Below are 26,437 nucleotides of genomic sequence, written 5' to 3'. Positions count from 1 at the left end.
ACTCGCAGATGCCATCTGCTGGTTAGTTAGAGGAAGTGTACGCCACCAAGCTGTAGATCTCACAAATCAGAGATTAGTCTTTGAGTAATCCTACATATCCTAAAAGAACCCTATCACGTAAAGCAAATGCCAAGAGGCCAAAAACAACAGAAAATCTTAAAGCATATGATAAAACCAGACGCTATGGAGAACCCAAACCCAAACACCCAAATCAAAAGATCAGAGGAGACGCAGTACTTGGAGCAATTAATCAATGAACTAAAGACAAACAATGAGTATGGCACAGGATATAAAGGACATGAAGAAGAGCATGGCACAGGATATAAAGGACATCAGGAAGACCCTAGAAGAGCATAAAGGAGAAATTGCAAGAGTAAATAAAAAAAATAGATAATCTTATGGAAATAAAAGAAACTGTTGACCAAATTAAAAAGATTCTGGGTATTCATAGTACAAGACTAGAGGAAGCTGAATAACGAATCGGTGACCTGGAGGAGGACAAAACGGAAAACGAAAGAACGAAAGAATGGGGAAAAAAATCGAAAAAATAGAAATGGACCTCAGGGATATGATAGATAAAATAAAACATCCAAATATAAGACTCATTGGTGTCCCAGAAGGGGAAGACAAGGGTAAAGGTCTAGAAAGAGTATTCAAAGAAATTGTCTGGGAAAACTTCCCAAATCTTCTAAGCACTATAAATACACAAAGCATGAATGCCTAGCAAACTCCAAATAGAATAAGTCCAAATAAACCCACTCCAAGACATATTCTGATCAGACTGTCAAATACTGAAGAGAAGGAGCAAGTTCTGAAAGCAGCAAGAGAAAAGCAATTCACCACATACAAAGGAAACAACATAAGACTAAGTAGTGACTACTCAGTGGCCACCATGGAGGCAAGAAGGCAGTGGTACAACATATTTAAAATTCTGAGAGAGAAGAATTTCCAACCAAGAATTCTTTATCCAGCAAAGCTCTCATTCAGATTTGAGGAAGAGCTTAAATTTTTCACAGACACAAATGCTGAGAGATTTTGCTAACAAAAGACCTGCCCTACTTCAGATAGTAAAGGGAGCCCTACCATTAGAAACAAAGAAAGGAGAGAGAGATGGAGAAAGGTTCAGTAATATATTGTTGGATTCGATTTGCTAATATTTTGTTGAGAATGTTAGCATCTATATTCATAAGAGATATTCATTTGTAGTTTTCCTGTCTTGTAATGTCTTTATCTGGTTTTATCATCAGGGTAATGCTGGGACTTGTGTAACTTCTCCCCTTCAGTCTCATCAAATATATAATTGGGTTTAAACAATAGGTGCTACCTCGTTAGGTTATTATGCAGGTTAAACCACTAAATACATGTAAAGCACCTACGACAGAGCCTAGTACATAATAAATACTAAATATATATTTTTTAAAGTATTGCTCTCTTGGAATTAAATTCTACATGGTTACAATTCAGTATTCAATTACCATGTTTTTTGATTTCACTTGTTAAATGTTTATGACTTTTTCTTTGGTGTTTGTGAAGTGGATTCGCTTACCATCTTCTTTATATATCCTGTTCTTGTCCATCTTTGGTATCAGGGTTCGGCTAACTTCCAAAAGTGAGGTGAATAGCCATCCTAACTTGGTGTACCAATTGGAACCCCACAATTGGTGCTTACATAATACAGAAAATCATCTTGGCCTGGGACCTGTTTTTGTATTAGTTATATATTGCTGTGTAACAGATTACCCCCAAAACTTAATGGTTTAAAACAACAAACACTTATTACCTCATAATTTTTGTAGATCAAGAAACTAAGCATGGATCTCTCACAGGCTGCAATCAAGGTGTTGGCTGAGATTTCAGTCATCTTAGGGCTATCTAGGGGGAGGATACATTTCCAACCTCACTCAACGTGGCTGTTGGCAAGATGCGGTTTTCTGTGGGTTGTCTGACTCAAGACCTCAGTTCTTCATGGGCTGTTGACCACAGACCCCTGAGTTCCTTGACACATGGAACTCTCCCCAGGGCAGTTCACAACTTGACAACTGGCTTCACTAAGGGAGAGAGTCATGTAGCAAAACAGGAGTGACTGACTGTTTTGTAACCTAACCTTGAAAGTAATATCCCATCGTTTTGCTGCAGTCTATTGGCTAGAAGAAGTGAGTTGCCAGTCCAGCCACCCTCAAAGGGAGGAGATTACACAAGGGTGTGAATACCAGTAGGTGGTATTATGGGCCATTTTAGAGGCTGCCTGCAACAAATTTTAAAGGTAGATCTTTGACTACCCTTCTACTTTCTTCTATGGCTATTGGTTCATACTAGTCCTATACCTTTTCTTACACAATTTTGGTAATTTATGATTGCCCACCAAATAATTATGTTTCTGTTTTGAAAATTTATTTGTTAAAAAATCTAATCTGGAGCTGAAGCTTATTCCTATCATTATTTAAGTCTCCCCTCTCTTTTTCTTTATCAGAAAGAACATTTGTCTAATTTGTTGGTCATTGCAAAGAAGCAGTTTTTTTTTTTGTATTGCTCAATTCTGTTTTTTGTGTTTTCTTTCATTGATTTCTGACTTTATTACTTCCTTTTATTTGAGCTTCTTTTGTGTGCTTTCACGTAGATTCCTGAAAGCTAGGTTTCTTTGTTTTCAGTTTTGATTTCTAATAAATGCATTTAAGGCCCCAAAAAAAAAAGAAACAAAAAACAAAAGCAAAAAAAACACAAATAGGTTGTTGAAACTACTGATTCCATTCTTAAGTATTCTTTCTTTTAAAAGTATTTTGCTGTTTTGTTGGTATAATGGACCTTATATTGACTTTCATTTTGGTTTTCTCTCACTATGTTACTGTATCATCTTTTGTCTATATTGTTGGTATTGCAAATGGAGCTATGAAAAGTGGGAAGACTGTAGAACATTTCCCCATCTCTTAAAAATAGGCTAACAACTTATATATTATATCTAATGATCTGAACAAAAAAACTAATGTATATTTATGATAATAGTAATATCTAATATCCACTGATCATGTACTATGTCCCAGGTACCATTCTAAGTGTTTGATAAGCATTAAGTTATTTGATTTTACAACAAACCTATTAAACAGATATTATCATCCCCAACATACTGGTGGAGCAATAATCCACATTTTATAGATGAGGTTAAGTAATTTGCTCAAGATTACTCAGCGAAGAGGTGGTGGTGTGGTTATTTGGCCAGTGTATATAACTATATTCTATTTCATTATGCTGTATTGCCTTTCACAGTCCAAAGTTTAAAATTCTAGTTACTAATATTATCAAGAGATTTTGATTTCAAAATTAGATTATTAATTATATTTTAAAACAACTTTATTGAGTTATATATATACCATAAAATTCACCCAGAATATAATTCGTGGTTTTTAGTGTATTCACAAAATTGTGCAGCCAAAACCACAATTTAATTTTAGAACATTCTTGTCACCCTAAAAAGAAACCTCTACCCATTAGCAGTCACTTCCCATTTCCCCTTCTCCCCAGCATTATAGACAACTACTAATGTACTTTCTGTCTCTATAGATTTGCCTAGTCTGGCAAAATTGTAATCCTGTAATATGGTCTTTTGTGACTGGCTTCTTTCACTTAGTATAATGTTTTTAAATTTCATCTGTGTTGTAGCATGTATCAGTACTTCATCCTTTTTTATAGCTGAATGATATATTCCATTGAATGGATATGCCACATTTTGTTTATCCATTCATCAGCTGATGGACATTTGGGTTGTTTCCACCTGTTTTGCTATTATGAATAATGCTGCTATGAACATTTATGTACAAGTTTTTGTGTATTGTATGTTTTCATTTCTCTTCAGTATGTACTTGGGAGTGGAATTCCTGAGTCATAAGGCAGCTCTATGCTTAATATTTTGAGGTACCGCCAAACTGTTTTTCAAAGTGGCCATACCATTATTAATCATTGTTTGATCAGAGGTTCTTTTCATCATATTTAATTTAGATCAGCCATGTTTGAGTTACTCAAATAGAAAGCAAAAATAATATTGATAGAACAAATAATGCACATATTTCTATATGCAACATGTAAAAGATGGTTGAATACCTACATAAGAAATGTGATAATTAGCTCCAATTTATCACTTAAGAAAAAAATGGTGGGCTATGAGAACAGTGTAAGGAAGAATATCTCTTGTGTTTAGATAAACATATGCACTGATTACTGATTCTGTTTTCAGGTAGAAGGTAGGCTGGTAATTGAGGTCTTTGGCATTAAGAGGGAACTGATTTGTGGCAGTGTTTTTGGTGGCTTGCTGGCTTCTGGGAGGGGCTGGGAATGGATCTCTTTAGGAATTGAGCTTCTGGCACCCTGAGGCCTCTCAGCCTTCTAGACTGGTTCCGCTCTCAACCCTACTGATATGAGCATTTTTTTTTCACTTTGAGCTTTGGGTCAACTATGTTATTATGTTGTTCCTGTTAGGACTTATTTTAGGTGAGAAGTATAGTTCAGTAAGAACAGAACTGGCAATATTATGGGGTTAAATAAAATAAGTTCCTAGAGAATGAAGCCATATAGCTTTTCTTTATGGCACCCATAATAAATGTTCTTGACTGTCTCAGGACATAGATATCGTATTTAAAATCTTAAGCCAAAGAATTCCATCCAGCCAGAAAATTCCACCTAAAAATAAAATTTTGTATAAAGGACTCCTTGTTGTCAGGAAAAACATTAATGGAGTCCATGAAGGCCCTCCATTTTTCCTGCTGATTGCTTCTGTAGCAAGGGAATTTTGCACATGCAAAGCATATCATTTATTAAATTCATGTTTTGTGTTTCTGTTTATTTTTAGACTGACAGGCCCACTGTTATAGAATATGATGATCATGAATATATCTTTGAAGGATTTTCTATGTTTGCACATGCTCCCCTGACCAATGTAAGTATGTCCTAATTGGCTTGCTTTCTCTCTCTCTACTTGCATCCACTCCTTCCCTGCCTTCCCTTCATTCTTATTTCTTTGCAAAAGTCAAAATAGATTTCCTTTTGTCTGACTTCTAAGTAACATTTACCTTGCGTCCCGCAGTCCCACAGCTTTGGCTGCAGGAAGTCTGCGGCAGTGTGTGTCAGGTGGGAGTGTGACATCTGTGCTAATGAGTCACAGGTTTGGTCCACATTAAATGGTGTAAGTAAACGTGTCAGAATAACATTTTGAGAGTGTGAAAGATTGAAAAAGAAGGATAAACTGTGGAATAACTTGTTAAAGCTATTTTGGGTTGGGTGTCCTTCAAAAGAAAGTTGGAAAGTTTTAAGGAGAAATTGCCACTTAGTCTCTGAGCTTGTTCAGAATTTTGAGAGCCTGAAGTAATTTCCTACATTGTCTGCTTTTGAATCCCAGGCATATGTCTTCTTTAAGAGACTTTGTCTGACATGCAGATTCATATTTTTTATACGGATACGAAGGTTGCTTTGCTGGTAATCTGTTCAAATGGAAGTTCTTTATCTGTGAGTTAAACGCTTCTGTTTCAAACATGGCAATTTTAGGAATGGTCTCATTTATACTTTATTTGGATGTGGAATGAATTAGCCAGCAGGAGCATTGGAAAGGGATTGTAACAGTAGAGTTACCAAGTTCAGACGCTGTTATAGATGTTGAATTATAGCTATGGTGTAGCTTCATCAAAACAGAATGTTCTTTAATCCTTTCTTGTTTGGTTACATGAAATTACATCTGCAACTTAAAAAGTTATTTTAGTACTATTTACTTAAAACATGAAATTTTGTACTATTGGAGAGTAAAATAAAAATCAAATCTCTGCCTTTCCTTGGTGCTTTCTGTCATTCTTTTTTCCTTTATAAGTAGACATGATTTTGTTGTAGTGATGCTAACTTAAAACAAATTGTTTTCTTAATTAGGTTTTCTTTATTCCATAGTATATTTTATCCCAGAGAACTTTCTTTGAGAAGGTGAATACATTGTAACTGTAAAAAATGATGCACATTACATCTACCTCTAGGGTGGACCATCTGCTCACCGCTATAGAAAAGGGAAAATATTGGACCATTCTTGAATAATCTTTATGAAAAGACTTTAGGTTTTTGAATTCTGTTGGGTGATTTGTTGTTTTTTGTTTCTTATAATGTTTCTGTTAGGCTTTCAGACCTAAATTTAGTTACACTAAATCTGATAGTCTGAGAGTTGGAAAGACCTTTAGAGATCATCTACTCCCAACTCTTCCCCTCCTAATGCATTGTTCTTTTTTTCAGAGGACTGCAAATTTTAGAAGAAAATACAAATTATTTAGTTAGTGTGGATATATTTAAATTGTCTATCATCTTATTTAGTTCCCTGGAAGTAATATTGATCTTATTTTAACTTTTAGGATCACCTTAATCAAAGAAGGAAAGCAGTGTGGCCTCAGAGAGACCAGGACTTAAATATTAGTGAATTCTACTTATTAGCTGTTTGACTTTTAACAGCTCAATCTTTATTACCCTTGGCTTTCTTATCTGTAAGATAGGGTATTAATTGTATCAGTCTCATAGGCTTTTGTGAAAATAAATGAGATGATGGATGAAGTGTTTAGCTAATGCTAAAAATGTCTTGGTTTGCTAATGCTGCCCATTATGCAAAATACCAGAGATGGATTGGCTTTTATAAAAGGGGGCTTATTTGGTTACAAAGTTATAGTCCTAAGGCCATAAAGTGTCCAAGGTAAGACATCAACACAGGGTACCTTCACTGGAGGATGGTTGATGGCGTCCGAAAACCTCTGTTAGCTGGGAAGGCACGTGGCTGGCGTCTGCTCCGGAGTTCTGGTTTCAAAATGGCTTTTTCCCAGGACATTCCTCTCTAGGATGCAGCTTCTCTCCAAAATGTCACTCTCAGTTGCTCCTGGGGCGTTTGTCCTCTCTTGGCTTCTTAGCAAAAGTCTGCTTTCAAAGACCATCTCCAAAATGTCTCTGTAAGCTGTAGCTCCTCTCTCAGCCCCTGTGCGTTCTTCAAAGTGTCCTCTTGGCTGTAGCAAGCTCACTCCTGTCTGAGCTTAGATAGTGCTCTAGTAAACTAATCAAGGCCCATGCTGAATGGGCAGGGCCATACCTCCATGGAAATTATCCAATTAGAGTTATCACCTACTGTTGGGTGGGTTGCATCTCCATGGAAACAGTCAAAGAATTGCAATCTAATCAACACTAATATGTCTGTCCACAGAAGATTGTATTAAAGATAATGACGTTTTGGGGGACATAATACATTCAAACGGGCACATAGGGTATTAATTGTAGCAGTCTCATGGGCTTTTGTGAAAATAAATGAGATGATGGATGAAGTGTTTAGCATGGTGCTTGGCAATAGAAGTTCATCACTGAATATTGGTGCTTCTTATTTTGGAAATGATTTAGACAGACCTAGGTTTGAATCTTTACTTGTAATTCTTTTTTTTTCCCCTAAACTTGAATTCTTAATATTTTTGCTACTTTGAAGACACATTTTTGTTTTTTTTGAGTTTTATTAATGTTAGTTATACTTTAGACTTTATTGAGTATTAAAAATAGTTTTTTAACGCACTTCAGCCCAAGATTGGCTTTGAAAGGTATTAAATTAATTGCAGTTGTTACTATAGTTGCTAAAAAATAAAAGATAGGACTGGAAAATTCCTGGTTTTGGCATATATTGTATGTAAATATTCAAATTCTTAAATCTTGAGAGCTTTACCCTGAAATGAGAAAATAAGCCTCATCACTTATTTTAGAGATGTTGATAAAACAAATGGAGTTTTAAGCTGAGTGTTGTACTGTTCCTAAGAATTAGATCTATCAAAGGCCTCTTGAATGTGAAATAGCCTCGCAAGAAAAATAATTATTAAATTGCTTTACTGTTCTGATTAATTTTCTTGCTAGAGATAGAACATCAGCAAGAAGGACATGGAAATGATAGTAATGATAGAATCTCGACCAAATCTAGTTCCAGCAAGTTCTCTTAATGTCTTCTTAAATTGAAGTGGATTGAAAGCCTTGTTGGCTAAGTATAGAGAATTTAGGGGAAATTTTATCCCTTTTATGAAATACATCTGCTGCTATTTATAAAACCTAATGTTAGTAAGGGCTTTGACAGTGTAATTAAAGTTATGAAAATACATGGATGGGATACACAGTGTCTTGTTCCAGTCTCAAAAGCACAAGAAAGTGCCTTGTCCATTTCCTTCCCACCATATTTGCCTTTCCGTTCCCAGTGGCTTTCCTGACCCCTGGATTTAGTCGTTCAGTGCCTGGAGGTAGTAGAGTTAGGATGTAGGAGTGTAGGGAGGATTTTTGTGCGTAGGGTTTTTTTTATTTGTTTGTTTGTTTTTGGTAGAGTGAGATAGGAGTTAGTGTCAATTAGCACATGATATTCTTTACTTTAAAGTATTCAAATACATTTTAAGAAATAATAGTAGCATGACATTATGTTATTGGATGGCACTGAGTGGGAGCCCTTTTGGTGATCTTTGAAGTAACGCAGTTCCTTGGTTGACCAACATGTTGTAAAATGACAAATTCTCTTTGAGTGTCGGAAAGAGATCAAAGTTCAAAAAGGTAGGGAGGCCCTGTCTTTCCAAATTTGTGCATCTAGGAAGAGCTATAGTGCTATGGATGGGGGCACAAAAGAAAACAGAATGTATGTAAAGAGAATAGGTTAAAGAAGGAATTCCAAAAAGTGATTTCAATTAAGATGAGATGGGGAAAGGGCTAAATTTGCTCAAATCATCCAGTATAGTTCTTTTGCACATGTTTGCAATGAATAAAATATAGTTTTGCTCTTTTTTTTGCCTGCCTCTTGAGTATTCCCAAGGGCCCTCTTCTCCTCTATAGTCTCTTTCCAGAGTAATTCAGTCTCACCATGGATTTTCCTCCCATACATATTTTGATACCCACCAAGTTCATATTGGTGACTGTGACGTGTAGCTCTGTGCGTCACACTCATGTATCAGTTTGCCTATGCCCACCTTAATGTCCCTCAGGTATCTCAGCCTCAACCTGCATGAAACTGAATGCTAATCATCTTTCCGCATAATAAGTTTGAGGTAATTGGGGGACATGCTTTTGTATTTCTGCTTTTGTATTAATGCCATCATGACCAACATGGTCATGTAGGTCATAACCCCAGAAATTATCCTGTAATCTTTCTTCTCCCTCACTCCCACTTCAGAGTATGCGTATTGGTAGTACCTAACTGTGCTTAACATTTTCCCCTTCTTTTCCAATTTGCTCTTCATTTGGCTCCTAAACTATTTCATTAGACTCCAGCCTGGTCTTCTGGTCTTCTGTCTTGCTGCTCCAATGGCATTCCCACACTGTTTCCCTAGTGACCCATTTAAATGTAAACTATGATAGTCTGTATTTAAAATACTTGATTGACCTTGCAATAAGGCTAAGCTCTGAATCCTTAATGTGGATTATAGGGATGCAGAAATATAGTTTCTACTTTCCTCTAGAATCACCTTGCATCTCTCTCCATGCATTTCATTCTATGTACTGCTAAATGACTTGTTTTTCCTCCAGCTCCCTTTTCTTTGTCTTGTTTGAAGCCTAAACACCTGTTCTCCCCCAAACTATTTTTCTGGATGGACTGGAAAATTTCCTCCCCATCTTCAGGATTCAACTCAAATGTTATCTCCTCTTTGGTTCTTTTGCATTTTATACTGTTTTTGCTTGTTTTTCGTTTTGTTTTTTAAATTACGAAGTTACATTGTGTTATGTTCTATTTTGTTTTTGTTTACATGCCTTTCTCTTCTAGATCTTCATCTTTTAAGGATAAGGGCTGTGGCTTATTTTAGAGGAACTACGAGCCTAAAATAGTTGTTAGCAAAGAATAAATATGTTAAAAATATGTTGAATCATTGCACAAATTTGTAACCCTCACATGTGTTTAAATGACTGTAGGAATAAAGCAGAACTTAAAAACGATAATGGCCTTAGAATGTGGCTTCAGTTGGTTTAGAACTCATTATCACAAGAAGGTCAAAAATTGATCTTTTATTAAAGTTGTTATGAATTTCACTTAAATTAACTATCCTTAAAAAAAAATAAAGAAAAAGCACCTAAGAACTAAACTTCATTTCTCAGAAAAAATATTTCCAGTAGATGGCATTATAAGACTATTTTTCTTATCATTCATTTCTGCTGGTAGAGTTAAAATTTGGTTCTTTCTTAATGCCATGGTTTGTAAAAAAAAAAGATTATATCTGTATGAAATCATCTTATGGACAGATTTAGCTACAAGAAAAGCCCACTTAACACATCTCTGGGGCTTCTGAGGTCTACTATTTTCCCCAGCTAGCCAGTCAAGCCACTATAGTGACCTCCTTCTCTCCTTTTCTCATTCGTTGATCCATTCAAAAACATACCACCAGAAAGCCTGTTATGTCCAGGTACTGGCTAGTGTCTGATGTCACATGGGTAAAACAAAACAGATGTGGATTTATTTCATGCTGAAGCTTCCTTCATTTTCACAAATACCCTGATTAATAGCATAGGTGATGAGAGGCCTAGACTCTAGTGGCTAAGAGCTGGTGCCTGGAGCAAGACTTCTAATTCACCAGGTACCTGTTACCTTGGCCAAGGTACCTGGTCACCCTTTGCCTTAGTTTCCTCCACTATAAAATGGGGATAGTAGTTGTACCTATTTCATAGGATGTTGTGAGAATACATGAGTGAAAATATGTGAAACAGTAGAACATTGCTTGGCTCAATAAATGTTGGTTATTATTTTTATTACTGTTACTGTGATGGCTTTTGCTCAAGAGCCAACTAGGCTGCATGAATTGTACACAATTCGATAACTTAAGAATCTGTAACTGATAAATTATCAACCTGCCATGCCTGATCTGCCTAAAGAGCTGAAGATTCTGAAAGATTTAAAAACGTGAAAAAAAAAAAACAAGATCATGATTATAGTTCCATTAATTCCTTAGAGATAATATATTTGGTTTTAATGGGTTCTTGTCATGTTTATGTTTTTGCTATGATTACCATTAATTAAGCACCAATATTATGCAGGTTTCCTGTGGAGGCTGGGCTGGCTGGGTTCTTGCCATTAAAATCCAGCAGTTTTGGTCAAGCTTTGTGTGCAGTATTGTTAGCTGCTTAGATTAAGGTGAAACTTTATCATTTGCTTCATGGCCCTCTGGGTCAGGTAGAAAATATGTGTGTAGTGTGAGCCTGCAGGAAGTATTACACACTGAACCTCTCTTCTCCTTATTGCAGATTCCACTGTGTAAAGTAATTAGATTCAACATAGACTACACGATTCATTTCATTGAAGAGATGATGCCTGAGGTAAGAGAAAAAATTATTTAACAGCTTGATGTAGTTTGCTCTTTTGTTTATACCACACATATAATTTTAAAGCATTTAAATCAGCCAGCTCTGGCTTTTTGCCATCAGAATACCCCTAAAGTATTGTGTGAGCGGTTGAAAGGGTCAGTGAGGTGTAGCATTAATGTCAAGGTCACAATTTGGGTAGCTTTTCAACTATTGACCTGTTTTTGAACCCATCTCTTCTTGTGTTGCATCTGCTGATAGTAACTTTTTTACATCTGTTTCTAGTTTGTTTTGTGTAGGGGAAAGATTTTGGTTACTGGTCATTATTAGAGGAAGTTAGAATAGGGAAGGGGAATCTGTAGCTGTTGGGACAATCTTATGCTTCATCTCCAATGACAAGATCAATGCTTGGTTCATTTTTCTTCCCATATATTTACATATTTTTCTTAGTTGTTTTTCATTGCGGATGCTCAGCAGAAGATTTATCTAAATATATGCAAGAGATGTAAAATTCCAAAGCAAGATTGATGTGAATCTCAGAATGATTCATTGCCTGATTTTGAGTTTAGTGGTGTCAACAACTCACACTAAGAAATAACAACTGGACGGCAAACAAACTGGTGCACTTAACATTGTGTTGGAGTCGGGGTCGATTTCCTGAGTCCCTGGCTCTTCTTGCAACCCTTGTTTAACAGGACAGCTCTGTCATGGGCAGTGAAGCGCTGAGAGGGAATTGATGGGTTTGACATGCATGCATAGTTTGCACCTATTTCATCTGAGGAAGCCCTGTTAATTCTATCTGCCTTTCAAAAAGAATTTAACAGAGGGGCTGCCCCTTCATTCTACAGCTTTGAAGGTTTTTTCTGTTTCCTTTTGATTTTTAAGGTCAGAAGCCTTCATTTGCTATTGTAAAAGTTTATTACTTCTGGCGTGATCTCACGCAGGGTGATTTATGAACCCTGAGCAAAACAAGTAGGAGGAAGAATTATGAGACAAGTCTCACTTGCAAATATATCATCTGTTAAGCTTGTTTACAGGAGAAATTTGGTACAAGGTTTTGTAGTTTTTCTTAGAACTTTGCCTTAAGAATTTAAACTTTTTGGTACAGAGAACCTCTGTTTTATGGTAATTCTCTGTAACAGTGATTCTAGGTGTGTCTGGTTGGGGTAGAGGTGAAGGGTAGGGGCTTGGGTGGGTTTGGGACAGGCCTATCAAAGCTTGCAGGTGTGTGTGTAATGTGACTTTGTTAATGGGATTCTGGTATGATTTATAATTGTGTTAGAAAAAATATGACATAAAGAAGACTTTCTTTTTGAATTTCACATCATTTTATTTGTACCTTGAGCATAGCTGAGTTGACATTTTTATCGGAATCCTGGTGGCATTACTACCTAGATTAAGTCAGTTGGTTCCTTAAGAGGTAGAGTTTGGGAGAACTGTTCATTTCTACCTGAAATCAGGGAGTGGTTACAAGATGGGGGCTAAACTTTTTAAGGTAATTTGATGGTTTTAGTATATTTTTAATAGACACTTTTTATGACGCTTGACTAGAACAGGTTGAACCTTCAGTTAATGTACATATGCATTATGTACAGTAATTGGATTTTGGTTTATTTTTCAGAATTTTTGTGTGAAAGGGCTTGAACTCTTTTCATTGTTCCTATTCAGAGATATTTTGGAATTGTATGACTGGAATCTTAAAGGTAAATAACAAGATTTAAAGAAAAGAGTAAATGCTTTTAGAAGAAAGTTATGGTATATGTAAAAAGTTTAAAAGGGGTAGGGGCATGGTTGAAATTCCTTTTATTTTTGGAAATACTCAGGAAAAGGTGTGTTATTCTCAGCAACACTTGCTATCATTAGGCATGGGCAGGGTTCTCATGGGTCTTAATACAATTGATCATTGTCACATAGGAAGATGGTACCAGTGTTATGAGTAACAACATTGGTTTATGTGCCTTAGGGAAAATCCAATTAGTTAATATTTTAAATCTGGTGAACTGGACTATAATAAAATTCCAAAATTGCAATTTATTAAAACAGAGAACTTAGGTTACCCATTAAAATGCACAGATACACATACACTGTGAACTTACAGATTTAAAAACTTGATGCCTGCTTCTTGGATAATAGTTTACTCTTTGGAAGTGTCTGAATTGCAACAACTCTTTAATTTTTTAAACCAGTGTATTGGCAAATGACTTTTCAAACCAAGTTTCTATTAATATTTCTGGAGTCTTTCAGTGTATCTGTTAAAATGAGAAGGAATGAAAAAACAAAGCTTATTATTTCATGAAAAGTTCAATTATATCAGAAATCCCTTATATAGATATATTTTAAATAATTCTACTGGATATATTTGCTCCTTGGGGCTTTCATTCTCCTTCTGACTTGCAGTAGTCTCCCTACTGTAATCTCGTTTGATGCTTGTGGCAGTTACCACATGATTGATATAGCTATTGAGGAAGAGAGAGGGTGGGAATTTTTTATATCCCTACTTCTGGTGGTATTTGTATTTATCATAAATCTTAGGCATTAAGTTATTTGTTTTCTAAGGCTGTTTTGTTTTTTTTTCAAATTTTTTTCCCACTTGTTTGTTTTAGGTCCTTTGTTTGAAGATAGTCCTCCTTGCTGCCCAAGATTTCATTTCATGCCACGCTTTGTAAGATTTCTTCCAGGTAAAACTTTTGAGCTGTCAGTGACCTGTTGAGATAGTGCATCTGAAAACAAGCCTGCCATTTTCCTTTCAGTCTTTAGGGATAACTTTCCTACCCTCAGACACTATTTTTTAGGTGGCATGATAATGCAAATTATACATGCTGATTTATACATCTGCATAGTTTTTTTTTTGGTAGTCCCAAATTAGATGAGTAATGGGAGAATTAATTTACAAATTTTGAAAAGCTACTTGATAAAATATCATACAAGTGTTTAAAACTAACAGAAGAATGCACATGGCTTAAAAATGCAGGTGTTTCACTGGAAAACAATTAATGTAAATTTTAAGTGCAATATGATTTTAATTATGCTTAAAATTAATACAGTAATGATGGTATTAGGGTGGTGGGATTATTGGTGATTTTTTTTCCCATATTTTTTTGATGTGCTTTTATTCATTTTACAACGAGAAAAAATATGTAATGATTTATTCTACATTATAAGTAAATATATGACTTCAAAAGTTTAGCTGTAAGATATGGCATTATATTTAATGTTTTAAAAAATGGTTGGATTTTTAATGAAATCCCTTGAATTCCTTTTTAAGTTTAAAATCTTCTTCTAGGCTCTTACACTATATTCCCAGTCCTTCTTGCTTTGCGATTTTCTGATCAGTTTAACAAGTGTTGTCAAACCTGGCTTGTAGTTTCCTCTCTTGGTAAAGTTCTATTACCAACCAAGTGAACATCAGTCACCATTTTACCCTGAGCATTACAATTCCTTGGCTTTTTCTACTGTAATGATTGTCACATCTTGGCAACCTAATCCCAAGATAAAACTTTGGACAATGTTACCACCTCAAATGAATTCACTCCTAGAATCTCACTCCAGTATCTCCTTTCCAGTGAGATCCTTCCATACTTCAGCTCTCTCATGCCCCTAATCCCTTTGCTTCTACTTCAGATTTCCCCTTTTTCCCTCTGAACAGACACTTTTCTTTGCTTTCTCACTTGAGTCCTCTTTTCAGACTTCTGTCTGCTCTAGCTGTCTTAGCCCTTTATGCATCCACCACCTTCCATGTAAATATCATCAGTCAGCCATTGCCTTTTTTTCTCTTATATGTGGGCCATTCAGTGACACTGGAGAAAAAATATAGCTGCTGCTATAAATCTGTGTGGTCTGCAGTCTCAGCTGGGTAGTGTTTGTGCATGTAATTACGCCTTCCCCCCATTTCACATATTAGTAGTTTCAGAAATTCAGCCCGGTGTTCATGTTCTCCTCCTCATCCCTCTTACCGTTATGAAGGTAGGAGATCTTGCCTTCCCCTGTGTCTGAGAACCCTCCTTTGAACCCAGGTCAGACCCTGGCTTCCCCACGTGTTCTTCCAGTCACAGTCAAACTTTAACTGCTACCCCCTACCCCTCATCCCCAGGCATTCCCTTTACCCCTTTCCCATTCTGTTGCAGCAGCTAATGTCAGGGTCCGCGTCTAAAGACCAAACCCGGTTGGGTGTGCTTCAGTTTTAGTTTTGTCCTTAATGTGGCATCTGAACTGAACCACAGACCTTGTCTTTCTCCTCGGCTCTTCTTACTTTTCTTCTAGCTCTCTGATTTGTCCTTTGTTGATTTTGTTTCTTAAGTGTAGATTTTCCTCAAGGTTTTGTCCTTGACACCCTTTCCTCAGTTCCAGACACTTAGTCACAGTGGCTTATTTTTATTTTAGGGTAGTGTTACCAATATTTTTAGTTATATTGCTAATGTTTATTTTGTTTGGAAAATGCATTCAAAAGCTTTTCTCCTTTTTACATTTGGTTTTATTTCATTCAGAAGCCCCGTCCCTCCCCTTTTTTTTCCAGGTGAAAATGTTGCTAGAGTGAGTTTCTTGAAAAGCCTGTAGGCATTTTATGACCAAAGAGATCTCTAAGAGAAAGTGGAAACAGTTTTAAAATCATCCTATAGGAAAATCTGTGTTGAGTATTTATTTTGTGGGATTTCAGCTCTTACCAGATGTTTCTTATATATAGGGGTAACATTTATGTTGTCATAAAGAAAAAGGACTATTGATTTATTTTTAAACAGGATTTAGTTTTTCATTGACTTTCCTTTAAAAAAATATGTATTAAAAAACTCTGAAGAATACAGAAAAATACATAATTTATGAAACACATTTTGGTATTGGGTGGCCAATTATGGTTTGTTTTTCACAATATGACTTCAGTAAAGTTTTTTTTAGAAAATGGAGAATTAAAAAGAATAAATTTTGATATTTATTTTCATTTTTGTGTATGAGTTTTTTAACATAATTGTCCACATACTAACATATAATATGCATCCTACTTTTTTTTTTCTTTTTGAGATTGTTCACGTACCATAAAATTATCCAAAGATCCAAAGTGTACAATCAATTGCCCATGGTACCATCATAACAGCTGTGCATCCATCACCACAATTAATTTTTTTTTCAATTTTTAGAACATTTTCATTACTCCAGAAAAGAAATAAAGACAAAAAAAGGAAATTCAAATCCTCCCATATCCCTAACCAACCCCCTCCATTATTGATTCATGGTATTGATACAGTACATTTGTTCCTGTTGATGAAAGAATGTTAAAATACTAACTGTAGTATATAGTTTGCAATAGGTATATTTTTTTCCTATATGCACCTCTATTATTAACTTCTAGTTATAGTGTCATACATTTGTTCTAGTTCATCAGAGATATTTCTCTTCTTTGTACAGTTAATCACAGACATTGTCCACCACAAGATTCACTGTTTTATACATACCCATTTTTTAACCTCCAACTTTCCGTCTGGTAACATACATGACTCTGAGCTTACCCTTTCCACCACATTCACACACCATTCAGCACTGTTATTCTCACAACGTGCTACCATCACCTCTGTCCATTTCCAAATGTTTAAGTTCACCCTAGTTGAACATTCTGCCCATAATAAACAACTGCTCCCCATTCTTTAGCCTCATTTTATATCCTGGTAACTTATACTTCATGTCTATTAGTTTACATGTTATAATTAGTTCATATCAGTGACACCCTGCAATATTTGTCCTTATGTATCTGTCTTGTTTCACTCAAAATAGTGCCCTCAAGTTTTCTTCATCAGTCTTTTTTTTAAGACGGTTTTTTTCACACACCATACATTCTGTCCTAAGTAAACAATTGTTGGTTCCTTGTATAGTCACATATTTATGTATTTACCACCATTGCCATTATCTATATAAGGACATCTCCATTTCTTCCACAAAGAAGGAGGAAGAGTCAAAGAAGGTAGAGAGACAAAAGAAAAAAAAGAAAGAGAGAAAACAAAACAAAACAAAACATGACAGCTAAGAAGCAACAAAAGGAAAGATAGCATTAAACTAAAGTAGAATAAAGAGTCAGACATCTTCACCAATGCCAAGAGTCCCATACCCTTCCCCTATAACCCTCCCACCCCCATATGCATTTAGCTTTGGTATATTGCCTCTATTATATTAAAGGAAGCATAATACACTGTTTCTGTTAACTATAGTCTCTAGTTTCCATTGGTTGTATTTTTAACCCAATCCCACCTCATTTTTAACACCTTGCAGTGTTGACGTTCATGTAAAAACATATTTGCACCTTTTATCACAATTGTTGAGCACCTTAGGTGTCACTGAGTTATACAGTCCCAGTCTCTATCTTTCCTCCTTCCTTCCTTCCTTTCCTCTTTCCTTCTGGTGTCCCACATACTCTTAACCTTCCTCTTTTCAACCTTCCTCTTTCAGCCATACTCATAGTCATCTTTGTTCAGTGTACTTACGTTGTTGTGCTATTATCTCCCAAAATTGTGTTCTAAACCTCTCACTCCTGTCTTTTCATTTCTGTCTGCAGTGCTTCCTTTAGTATTTCCTGTAGAGCAGGTATCTTGTTCACAAACTCTGTCATTGTCTCTCTGTCAGAGAATAATTTAAGCTCTCCCTCATATTTGAAGAACAGTTTTGCCAGATATGGGATTCTTGGTTGGTGGTTTTTCTCTTTAAATATCTTAAATATATCACCCCACCTCCATGGTTTCTGTTGAGAAATCCATACATAGTCTCATCAAGCTTCCTTTGTATGTGATGGATTGCTTTTCTTTTGTTGCTTTCAGGATTCTCTCTTTATCTTTGATGTTTGATGATCTGATTATTAAATGTCTTGGCATAGGCCTATTCAGATCTATTCTGTTTGGGGTACGCTGCGATTCTTGGAGTTGCAATTTTATGTCTTTCATAAGAGATGGGAAATTTTCATTGATTATTTCCTCTATTATTGCTTCTGCCCCTTTTCCCTTCTCTTCGCCTTCTGGGACATACATGACATGTACATTCCTGTGTTTTGTGTTGTCATTCAATTCCTGGAGACATTGCTCATATTTTTCCATTCTTTTCTCTATCTATTCTTTTGTGTGTAGGCTTTCAGGTGCCTTGTTCTCCAGTTTCCGAATGTTTTCTTCTGCCTCTTGAGATCTGCTGTTGTATGTTTCCATTGTATCTTTCATCTCTTGTGTTGTGCCTTTCATTTCCATAGATTCTACCAGTTGGTTTTTCGAACTTTTGATTTCTACTTTATGTATGCCCAGTGTTTTTATTATACACTTCATCTCTTTTGCCATATCTTCCCTAAACTTTTTGAGTTGATTTAGCATTAGTTGTTTCAATTCCCGTATCTCAGTTGAAGTGTAAGTTTGTTCCTTTGCCTGGGCCATAACTTCATTTTTCTTAATGTAGGGTAGTTTTCTGCTGTCTAGGCATCTGGTTTCTTTGGTTACTTCAATGAGGTTTTCCCGGACCAGAATGGGCTCAGGTCTAGAAGAAGGAAATAGTATCCGGTTTCCCTGAGGTTGTCTTAGACAACTGATACACACTGTGAGGCCTCAAGTCACTGTGCTTTTCTGCCCAGCAGGTGGCACCTGTCAGCCTGTAGCTCCAGACTGGTGTAAGGAGGTGTGGCCTGTGGCTGTTTTCCCCAAGCCTCTGGGGTCTGGTTCGAAATGGAAGGCAGGTGATAGACCTTTGCACCACCTTCTTCCTCTTCGGGAAGATACACCCCCTAGGGAGAGGTCATTAGCATTTGAATAGCCTCTCTGACTCTGCTGTCTCCCCCCTTGTCTGGGTCAGAGTGCTGGGAACTGAAAATGCTGAGGCTTTCTCCACTGAGCTGACAAAGAGACAGAAAGCCCCTGGTCTGCAGCCCCCCCTCGGTTTCACCTGTTGGCCAGAGATAGCACCGGGTCCTCTGGGCTTCCCCTTCCTCCTAGAGAGATCCTCCGGCTCTCCAAGGTCAGTCGTCACCAAAAGCCTCTGTCTACTTGTTGAGGATTTGTAGCTTGTATTGAGAAGTCCATGTTTGTTAATTAAAACCCCAGTTAAAGCTCAGCTGAGCTACATTCGCCTGCTGGGAGAGTGCTGCTCTCTAGCACCATGAGGCTTTGCAGTTTGGGCTGTGGGGGGAGGGGGCTCCCGGCTTGAATCCGCAGTTTTTACTTACAGATTTAATGCTGTGATCTCGGGCATTTCTCCCAATTCAGGTTGGTGTATGATGAGTGGATAGTCATGTTTTTCCCTCTGCAGTTATTCCAGATTGTTTATTAGTTGTTCCATGGGGACTAACTAGCTTCTACTCCTCTCTATGCTGCCATCTTCCCTTGTCCATGCGTCCTAGTTTTTAATAATTAATTGAAAAGATGGATATTCTTAAAGGCCACAATCTATGCCAAATTTCTTGTCAAAGAGTTGCATCCGTTTATGCCACCATGAGAAATGCATTATTGTTTTTCTCAACATTTTGGGTCCTTCCTTCCTTTTTTAAGTTTTCAACTGTGAGCATCAAGAGGCTGAAGAGTTAACAGTGTCTGTCTTGTATCACCAGTTGCTCCCATACTACTTGGTGCATAAGCAGAGCCTCAGTAAATAGTTTGCTGACTTTAATAAATCGGTCAAATAGCGCCTCATTTAAATACTCATTTATTTGGTTACTAATGAGATTGAATGTGGTTTTCAGACATACCTTGGTATTGTCCCTCCTTTTTTTAAAGTAAACCTTTGATTGAAGTATAGCATAAATACTTAAAAATACATAAATTGTAAGTATACATCTCAGTGAATTTTCAAAAAGTAACTATGGCCATGTTCTCAGTACCCAGATCAGGATTACCATCACCCCTGAAACCCGCCCCTGCCTTGATCACTCTTCCCGTCACTCTGCAGCCCCTCAGGGTACCTGTGTTTCTTGAGAAATCGTGTATTAGTTTTTCCTATTTTTGAACTTTTATAACTAGAATTAGATAATATGCCCGTGTTTCTCTCATTTTTTTTAATAATTGTTTTGAGACACCTGTTGCGATTGACTGTAGTTGGTTCATTCTCATTGCTGTACAGTATTATATTGTATGAATAAATCAAAACATGTTTAACCTTTCTACTGTTAATGAGTATTTGGGTATTTTCAGTTTTTTCTTTTTCAAATAGAATACATATGTTCAGCAAAGACTGATATGTATGAACATATGTATGCTTTTTTTATTGCGTATATATACCTGGGAATGGAACTTGTGAGTAACCAATTTACTCTCCCTCCCGTGGTATATGAGAGTTCAAGTTATTCCACATTCTTACCAACACTTGGCATTTTTCTGTCCCCCCCCCCCAATTTAGCCATTTTGATGAGTTCAGAGAGATTTTTATATTTCTTAAAATTAAATAATTATTTTACAGTTGTAAAATACTCCTTTAACCAGTCATATACTTAACACAGATCCCCTAACAAATGCCCTCCCACCATATAAATTATCAAGCTATATAAACTGAGAGACTTGGGTCTCTAAGAAACAGTTTATAAAGACTGTCAGTTCATTAATGACTGTCCAGATTCATTCCATGGAACACAAACTCTAGTTCTTCCCGAATAATGAGCTGTTGTCACAGTTCCAGTCCCAGTGCTGACAGAATTCCTGCTAACCTTAGCTTACCCACTCTGATTTCTCATTTATATCATGTACTACTTATCCTAGCTGAGATAAAAATTATTTCCTAGCCTTCAGTGACATAGTGCCATAAATCCTCAGCGTAAACAGGTAGCAAGACAGACAAACCTAAAGAGCCAATTTATTAGCGTTAGCAAATTCCTGATAGTCTGAGAGCAAGTGTTATTCATCTGCTTTAGAAAGTTGTTCCACAAATATTTATGCAGTGTGAGGGATGCAGCCCTTGCTCCCACAGTCTCTGACAGGACTTGCTCATCTTACGTACCCTCTTCTGTCTCCGTGATCACCTCAATACCAAACATGGAGCAGAGCTGCAATCCCTCTCAGGTTATGTGTCCTGAGATTCTACTTTTTCACAGTGACCAATAGTTATCTTTTAAAGTTTTAGTTGCCATTTAAAATTCTTAGCAGATTTCAGCGTGAATTTACAGTTTCTTCTCCAGCCTTACCAACTTTGTACCTGATGTGAGTATGTATATATTTTTTTACTAGTTTTTTTTTTTTTTTTTTAGTTTCTGTGCTGCTGTAGAACTTGCTCCTCCCTCATCAGCAGCTTTACACCCACACTAGGTAGTCAGCATTCATCCCATCAGTGTTTGATGACCTCCTTTCTTTATCTTGTAGGTATTCCTCTCTTAAATGCAGCAGTGCTTGTACCAATCATTTACCAGAGTTGGAGCCTTTAAGAGACCTTTGGCTTGTGGGCTTAAGTATCCATCTCTTCCAATAGTTCCTGCAGTCTTTTCGCTTTAAATTCAGTACCTCTAGTCCATTTTGCTTTTTATCTGAAGCCCCAGGGTGTCAGCCTGCTGTATCTTCTTGGGGGTGGGGGAAGATTCTTACTCTATTTTGTATGTCTGCATTTTGCCCCTCCCCATCCCCCCATAACATTTGAGTCAATTTTCTAATCCTTATTGCAAAACAACACTTATTCTATCTTGTGGTATTTTGGGCTGCTAGTCTATCTTTATAGGCCCACATTTCTCTTATATAATCTCATCCAATGTAGAGATCACAAAACAAATACTACTTTTTCCTTTCTTGTTTCCTAGTGAATTTAGTCAGTGGGATAATTCTTTTCAATGCTCTCTAGGTTTCCTTTGTTTCTGCTTTTCTCTCTGTATATCATGCAATATACAGTCAACATATTCTGGCTTTAGAATTTCTTTTGTCTATCCGCTTACCTTAGGCCCCAGAAGCAGGAATTACCATGGACTCAGACTGATGGAGGGGTATTATGGATTTGCCAAGCTCCTTAGCAAAGAGGGAACATTGTTGATTGAGGCAAAAGTGCAGGTTAAAAGTTATTTTGAGACAGACTCAGAGGAGTATGCTCCTAACCATGGAAATTTGTTAATCAAAGGTACCATCTTGGGTTTAAGGCAGATGGCTTGTAATGAGGCATGAAAAAATTTCACAACTAGGAACAATTATCTGAATTGGTAGGTAGAACGTGCCCTCATGTGGGTTGATTGTTTTTTTAAGTTTATTTACTTCTCCTTGAACAATTATATTTTCAGAGGTTCAGAGTCTTTGACTAAGAGAACTCTTTTAAGAATGCTACTGAGATGATTCCTTTAGGAACTGTTGTGATTAATCATTATTAGCCTATGTGTTTCTTGAGGCCTGAGAGCTTGTCCCCCACCCCCCACCCGCACCCCATGAATGTGACATAGGACATGCCCAGTCCCTGGCCCATAATAGTGAAAAACATGTTCCCATCGCAGGATAAAATGCAGAGCTCTTACCATGCTCTGTAAAACTTCCCTGCTGCCTCTCTCACTGTCTTTATTTCACTCCATCCATCCCTGATGTTTTTGCAGTTTCTGGAACACATCAATCCCACTCCCACTTTAGGGCTTTTGCTATTTCTACTTGAGACACTCTTGACTCACATATCTCCATAGTAGACCCCCTTGTTTTCTTTTAAATCTTTTAAGTATATCTCCAGTCCCTCACCTGCTTTGATTCTTCTTCGTAACACTCATATAGACTCATGAGGTATCATGTAATACTCATGAGGTATTATGTAATTGCTTTTTAGTGTCTTTCCCTCCACTGGAATGTAAGTTTCAGGAGGCAGAGGTTTTGACTATTTCAATGACTGCTGTGTTTCCAGGGCTTAGAATAGTGCCTGGTACAAAATAGGTTCTCAATAACTATTTCCTGAATAAATGAATGAATGAATGAACATTAGGATTAGTGAATGAATGCATGCCTACATGTATAGTGGCTATGTAGCAGTGATGCGATCCTGTCTAGAGCAGCATCTTAGATAAAGAAACACAACTCAAAAAGAAATCTTGATCTTTACTCTCTTCTCTTTCAGTTTTCTAGGCCTGTCTGTATTCTCAGCCTGTAGCAACTCATATTAAAGTCTTCTATCCTCTTCTATTTTCTAGGACCGTAAACTCCTAGATGCCATTAACTCCTCTGTCTCGGAGTGGGCGCTCTCATCTGTGCCAGCCCATTCCTGCCATCTTGTGCTCTTGGTTGCCTGTCTCTTCATGAAGTGTTTGGCCCTATGCTACTGTTCCTTACAAAGCTCATGACCCTTGGAAGGGTAGTAATTGTCCTCTAAAACTTCAGGGTCTTGTCCTTTCTTTGGGTGGGAGTAGGGAAAGAAAAGGGATATAGGGTGGTTGTAAATGTTGGTCAAGAAGCTAAGCCCAGAGGCCTGTTAACCTATATTAATGCCCACATTAAATGAATGTCTTTGACTTATCAAGTATTAGATCAGTTGGCTTTTTCCAAGGTACTATAATTGTGCCCTTTGTTGTTTTTATTCCCTGTGTTTAGTGATGTGTGCTTCTGTAAGGTTCAGAATACTTGGTGTTTTGTCTGTGTGCTGAATTCCATAATGATCTTCCATGATTTTAACACAGGCACGTCAGCTCTATTCATCACGGCAGGTGCAGTACATTAGCATCAAAAAATTAGACCACAATACAACAATAGCTTATTGAAAATATCCATAAATATCTCATAAAAGCTTAGAATTTCCTTAAGACTGTAATATCACTTCTAAAGAGCTTTCATCTGTTATACTTAAAGAATGATAAAATATTTAAGACATAACATGGTTCAGTATATAATTAACTGTGGTTCTTTATGCTAGGTGGTTTTAAATTTATTTAGGTAAACATTTTTTTCCCAATATTCACACCTCACAAATGGAGCCTTTTATCATTTATAATGTTGTTGTTGCCATTTTAGTAAATGAAATGGTTTATGAGCACTGTTTTATCAATGAAGCGAATGACTTTCATACTATTTGCCACCTGGTTAAACCATGTAAAATTTAAATTACCTTTTTATAAATGTTCCTTTTTTTCTATTTGTTTTTCCTTATTCTGCTGATGATTTCCTGTTAATTGAGTAGGCTTGTTTTTCCCTTTATCTCTTTACTCCCACCCAAGATGGAGGAAAGGAAGTGCTGTCCATGCACCAGATTCTGCTCTATTTATTACGGTGTAGCAAAGCCCTGGTGCCTGAGGAGGAGATTGCCAATATGCTTCAGTGGGAAGAACTGGAGTGGCAGAAATATGCAGAAGAATGCAAAGGCATGATTGTTACCAACCCTGGAACGGTATGTTCTGGTGTCTCCATACTCAGAGATGGAACCACCATCCTCTCCAGGTTTGAATGTTTCACAAAAACGTGAACAACACATTTCCAAAGTCTTAAGTACTTATAGCTTCTTATCCTAAGAGTAATTTTTCCTTTATTTAGTAAATAAGAAAAATACCACAATTTAGGCATATTTAATAGTAAATTCACCTAATTAGTAAATTTATTCTACCCATTATGGAGAATTTTGAAGTGTTTATATATGTTCAAATCTTATTTTTTTTCCCAAATATAAAAGTAATATATCATCATTATAGAAAATGGGGAAAATAGAAAAGTGGCTCAAAGAAGATGTTAAAAATTATCCATAATTCCATTCTCCAGAGATTGCTCCTTTTGCTTTTCTAGTCTTTTTAAAATAGATATATTTTATATTGTTCTTAAACAACTGGCATCTTATTAAATATTAATATTCAAGCGTTTTCTCTTTCTCTTGTCCTCCTCCAGTAACAACAGCAACAAAATGGTTGTTTTTCCCTAATCTTGAATTTCTTTGGGAGTGTAATAAAAAAGGCATGTGTTACTTTTTGGGCACTATAGGGGATTGGATCACGTCCCCCACAAAAGGCATGTTCAGGTTCCAACCTCTGGTCCTGTGGATGTGAACTCACTTGTAAATAGGACTTCTGAAGATGTTATTAGTTAAGGTGTGTCCAGTCTGAATGAGGGCAGATCTTAATCCAGTATGGTTGAAGTCCTTATAAAGCAAAGGAAATTGGACATGGAGAAAGAGAAGCCACAGGAGAAGCAAGAAGCTGGAAGACAATGGAACTCAGAAGAGAAGGGAGGAGATGCCACCATGTGCATTGCCATGTGACAGAAAAGCCAAGCAACCCCAAAGATTGCTGGCCAGCCACAAGATAACCAAACCCTTGAGCCAGCCTTCTAGCCTCTGAAACTGTGAGCCAATAAATTTCTGTTGTTATGCCAACCCATTATATGATATTTATTTTAGCGGCTAAGAAACTAATATAGTTATTAGTACCAGAAACTAGGCTGTTGCTATGACAAGTATCTAATAATGTGGAAACCACTTTGGAACTTGGTAATGGGTAGAGGCTAGAAGAATTGTGAGGTGCTTGACAGAAAAAGTCTAGATTGCTTTGAAGAGACTGTCAGTAGAAATGTGGACATTAAAGGTACCTTTGGTGAGGCTTTAGAATGAAATGATGAATGTGTTATCGGAAGTTGGGAGGAAGATGATCCTTGTTATAAAGTGGGAGAGAATTTGGTGTAATTGAGTTCTGATGTTGGATAGAAGGCAGATTTGAAAGTGATGGACTTGGATATTTAGCCAAGATTTCCAAACAATGTATGGAAGGTACAGCCTGCTTTCTCCTTGAAGCTTATAGTAAAATGTGAGAGGAAAGGGATATGCTGAGAATTAAACCCTTTAAGTATAAGAGAACTAGCGATTGATAATTTTGAAAATTCTCTTCCTATCCAGGTAGTGTGCTGTGAGAGTAAGGCAGAAGTATTTCTATCATGGACCTCCCTGAGCTTTCAGAAAGTATGTCGCCAGAGGATGGGATTCCATGTGAGGGTTTAATTGAGCAACCCTTTACTAAAGAGGGTGTGGCTGAGCATGGATCCAGTCAGCCATTTCAGTGGAAGTCAGATTGGAAATGTAGTTATCCAGAAAGGGTTTGTGAAAAGTTCTGTTGCCTGATGGTTTGGATACACTGGAACTCCACACAAAGCCAACAAGGTTTTTGCAAAATATGTATGAACAGAAGGAATGCCTGAAAGGGACAGATATGGGACAAATTGAAGGAAGAATGACTTTAAGGGCAGAACCATAGAAGCTGAGGTCTGTGTCAAAGACATCTCCTTGGGCCAAGAGAATGGGC

General features: G+C 36.9%; 1 protein-coding gene across 4 annotated transcripts in view; it reads left to right on the top strand.

Annotated features, from left to right (window-relative positions):
• Positions 1-26,437, top strand: part of DROSHA (drosha ribonuclease III) — a 150,669-nt gene that overhangs the window by 33,388 nt on the left and 90,844 nt on the right. For all 4 annotated transcript variants that reach the window (XM_037799026.1, XM_037799023.1, XM_037799025.1 and 1 more), the window contains 5 exons: positions 4,838-4,924; positions 11,233-11,304; positions 12,911-12,992; positions 13,893-13,967; positions 24,377-24,546. In XM_037799026.1, the coding sequence (XP_037654954.1) occupies positions 4,838-4,924; positions 11,233-11,304; positions 12,911-12,992; positions 13,893-13,967; positions 24,377-24,546 (486 nt within the window). The remainder of the gene's footprint in view (positions 1-4,837; positions 4,925-11,232; positions 11,305-12,910; positions 12,993-13,892; positions 13,968-24,376; positions 24,547-26,437) is intronic.

Source organism: Choloepus didactylus, chromosome 11 (assembly GCF_015220235.1).
Source record: "Choloepus didactylus isolate mChoDid1 chromosome 11, mChoDid1.pri, whole genome shotgun sequence".
Lineage (NCBI taxonomy): Eukaryota > Metazoa > Chordata > Mammalia > Pilosa > Megalonychidae > Choloepus > Choloepus didactylus.
This window is presented reverse-complemented; position numbering and strand designations above follow the sequence as displayed.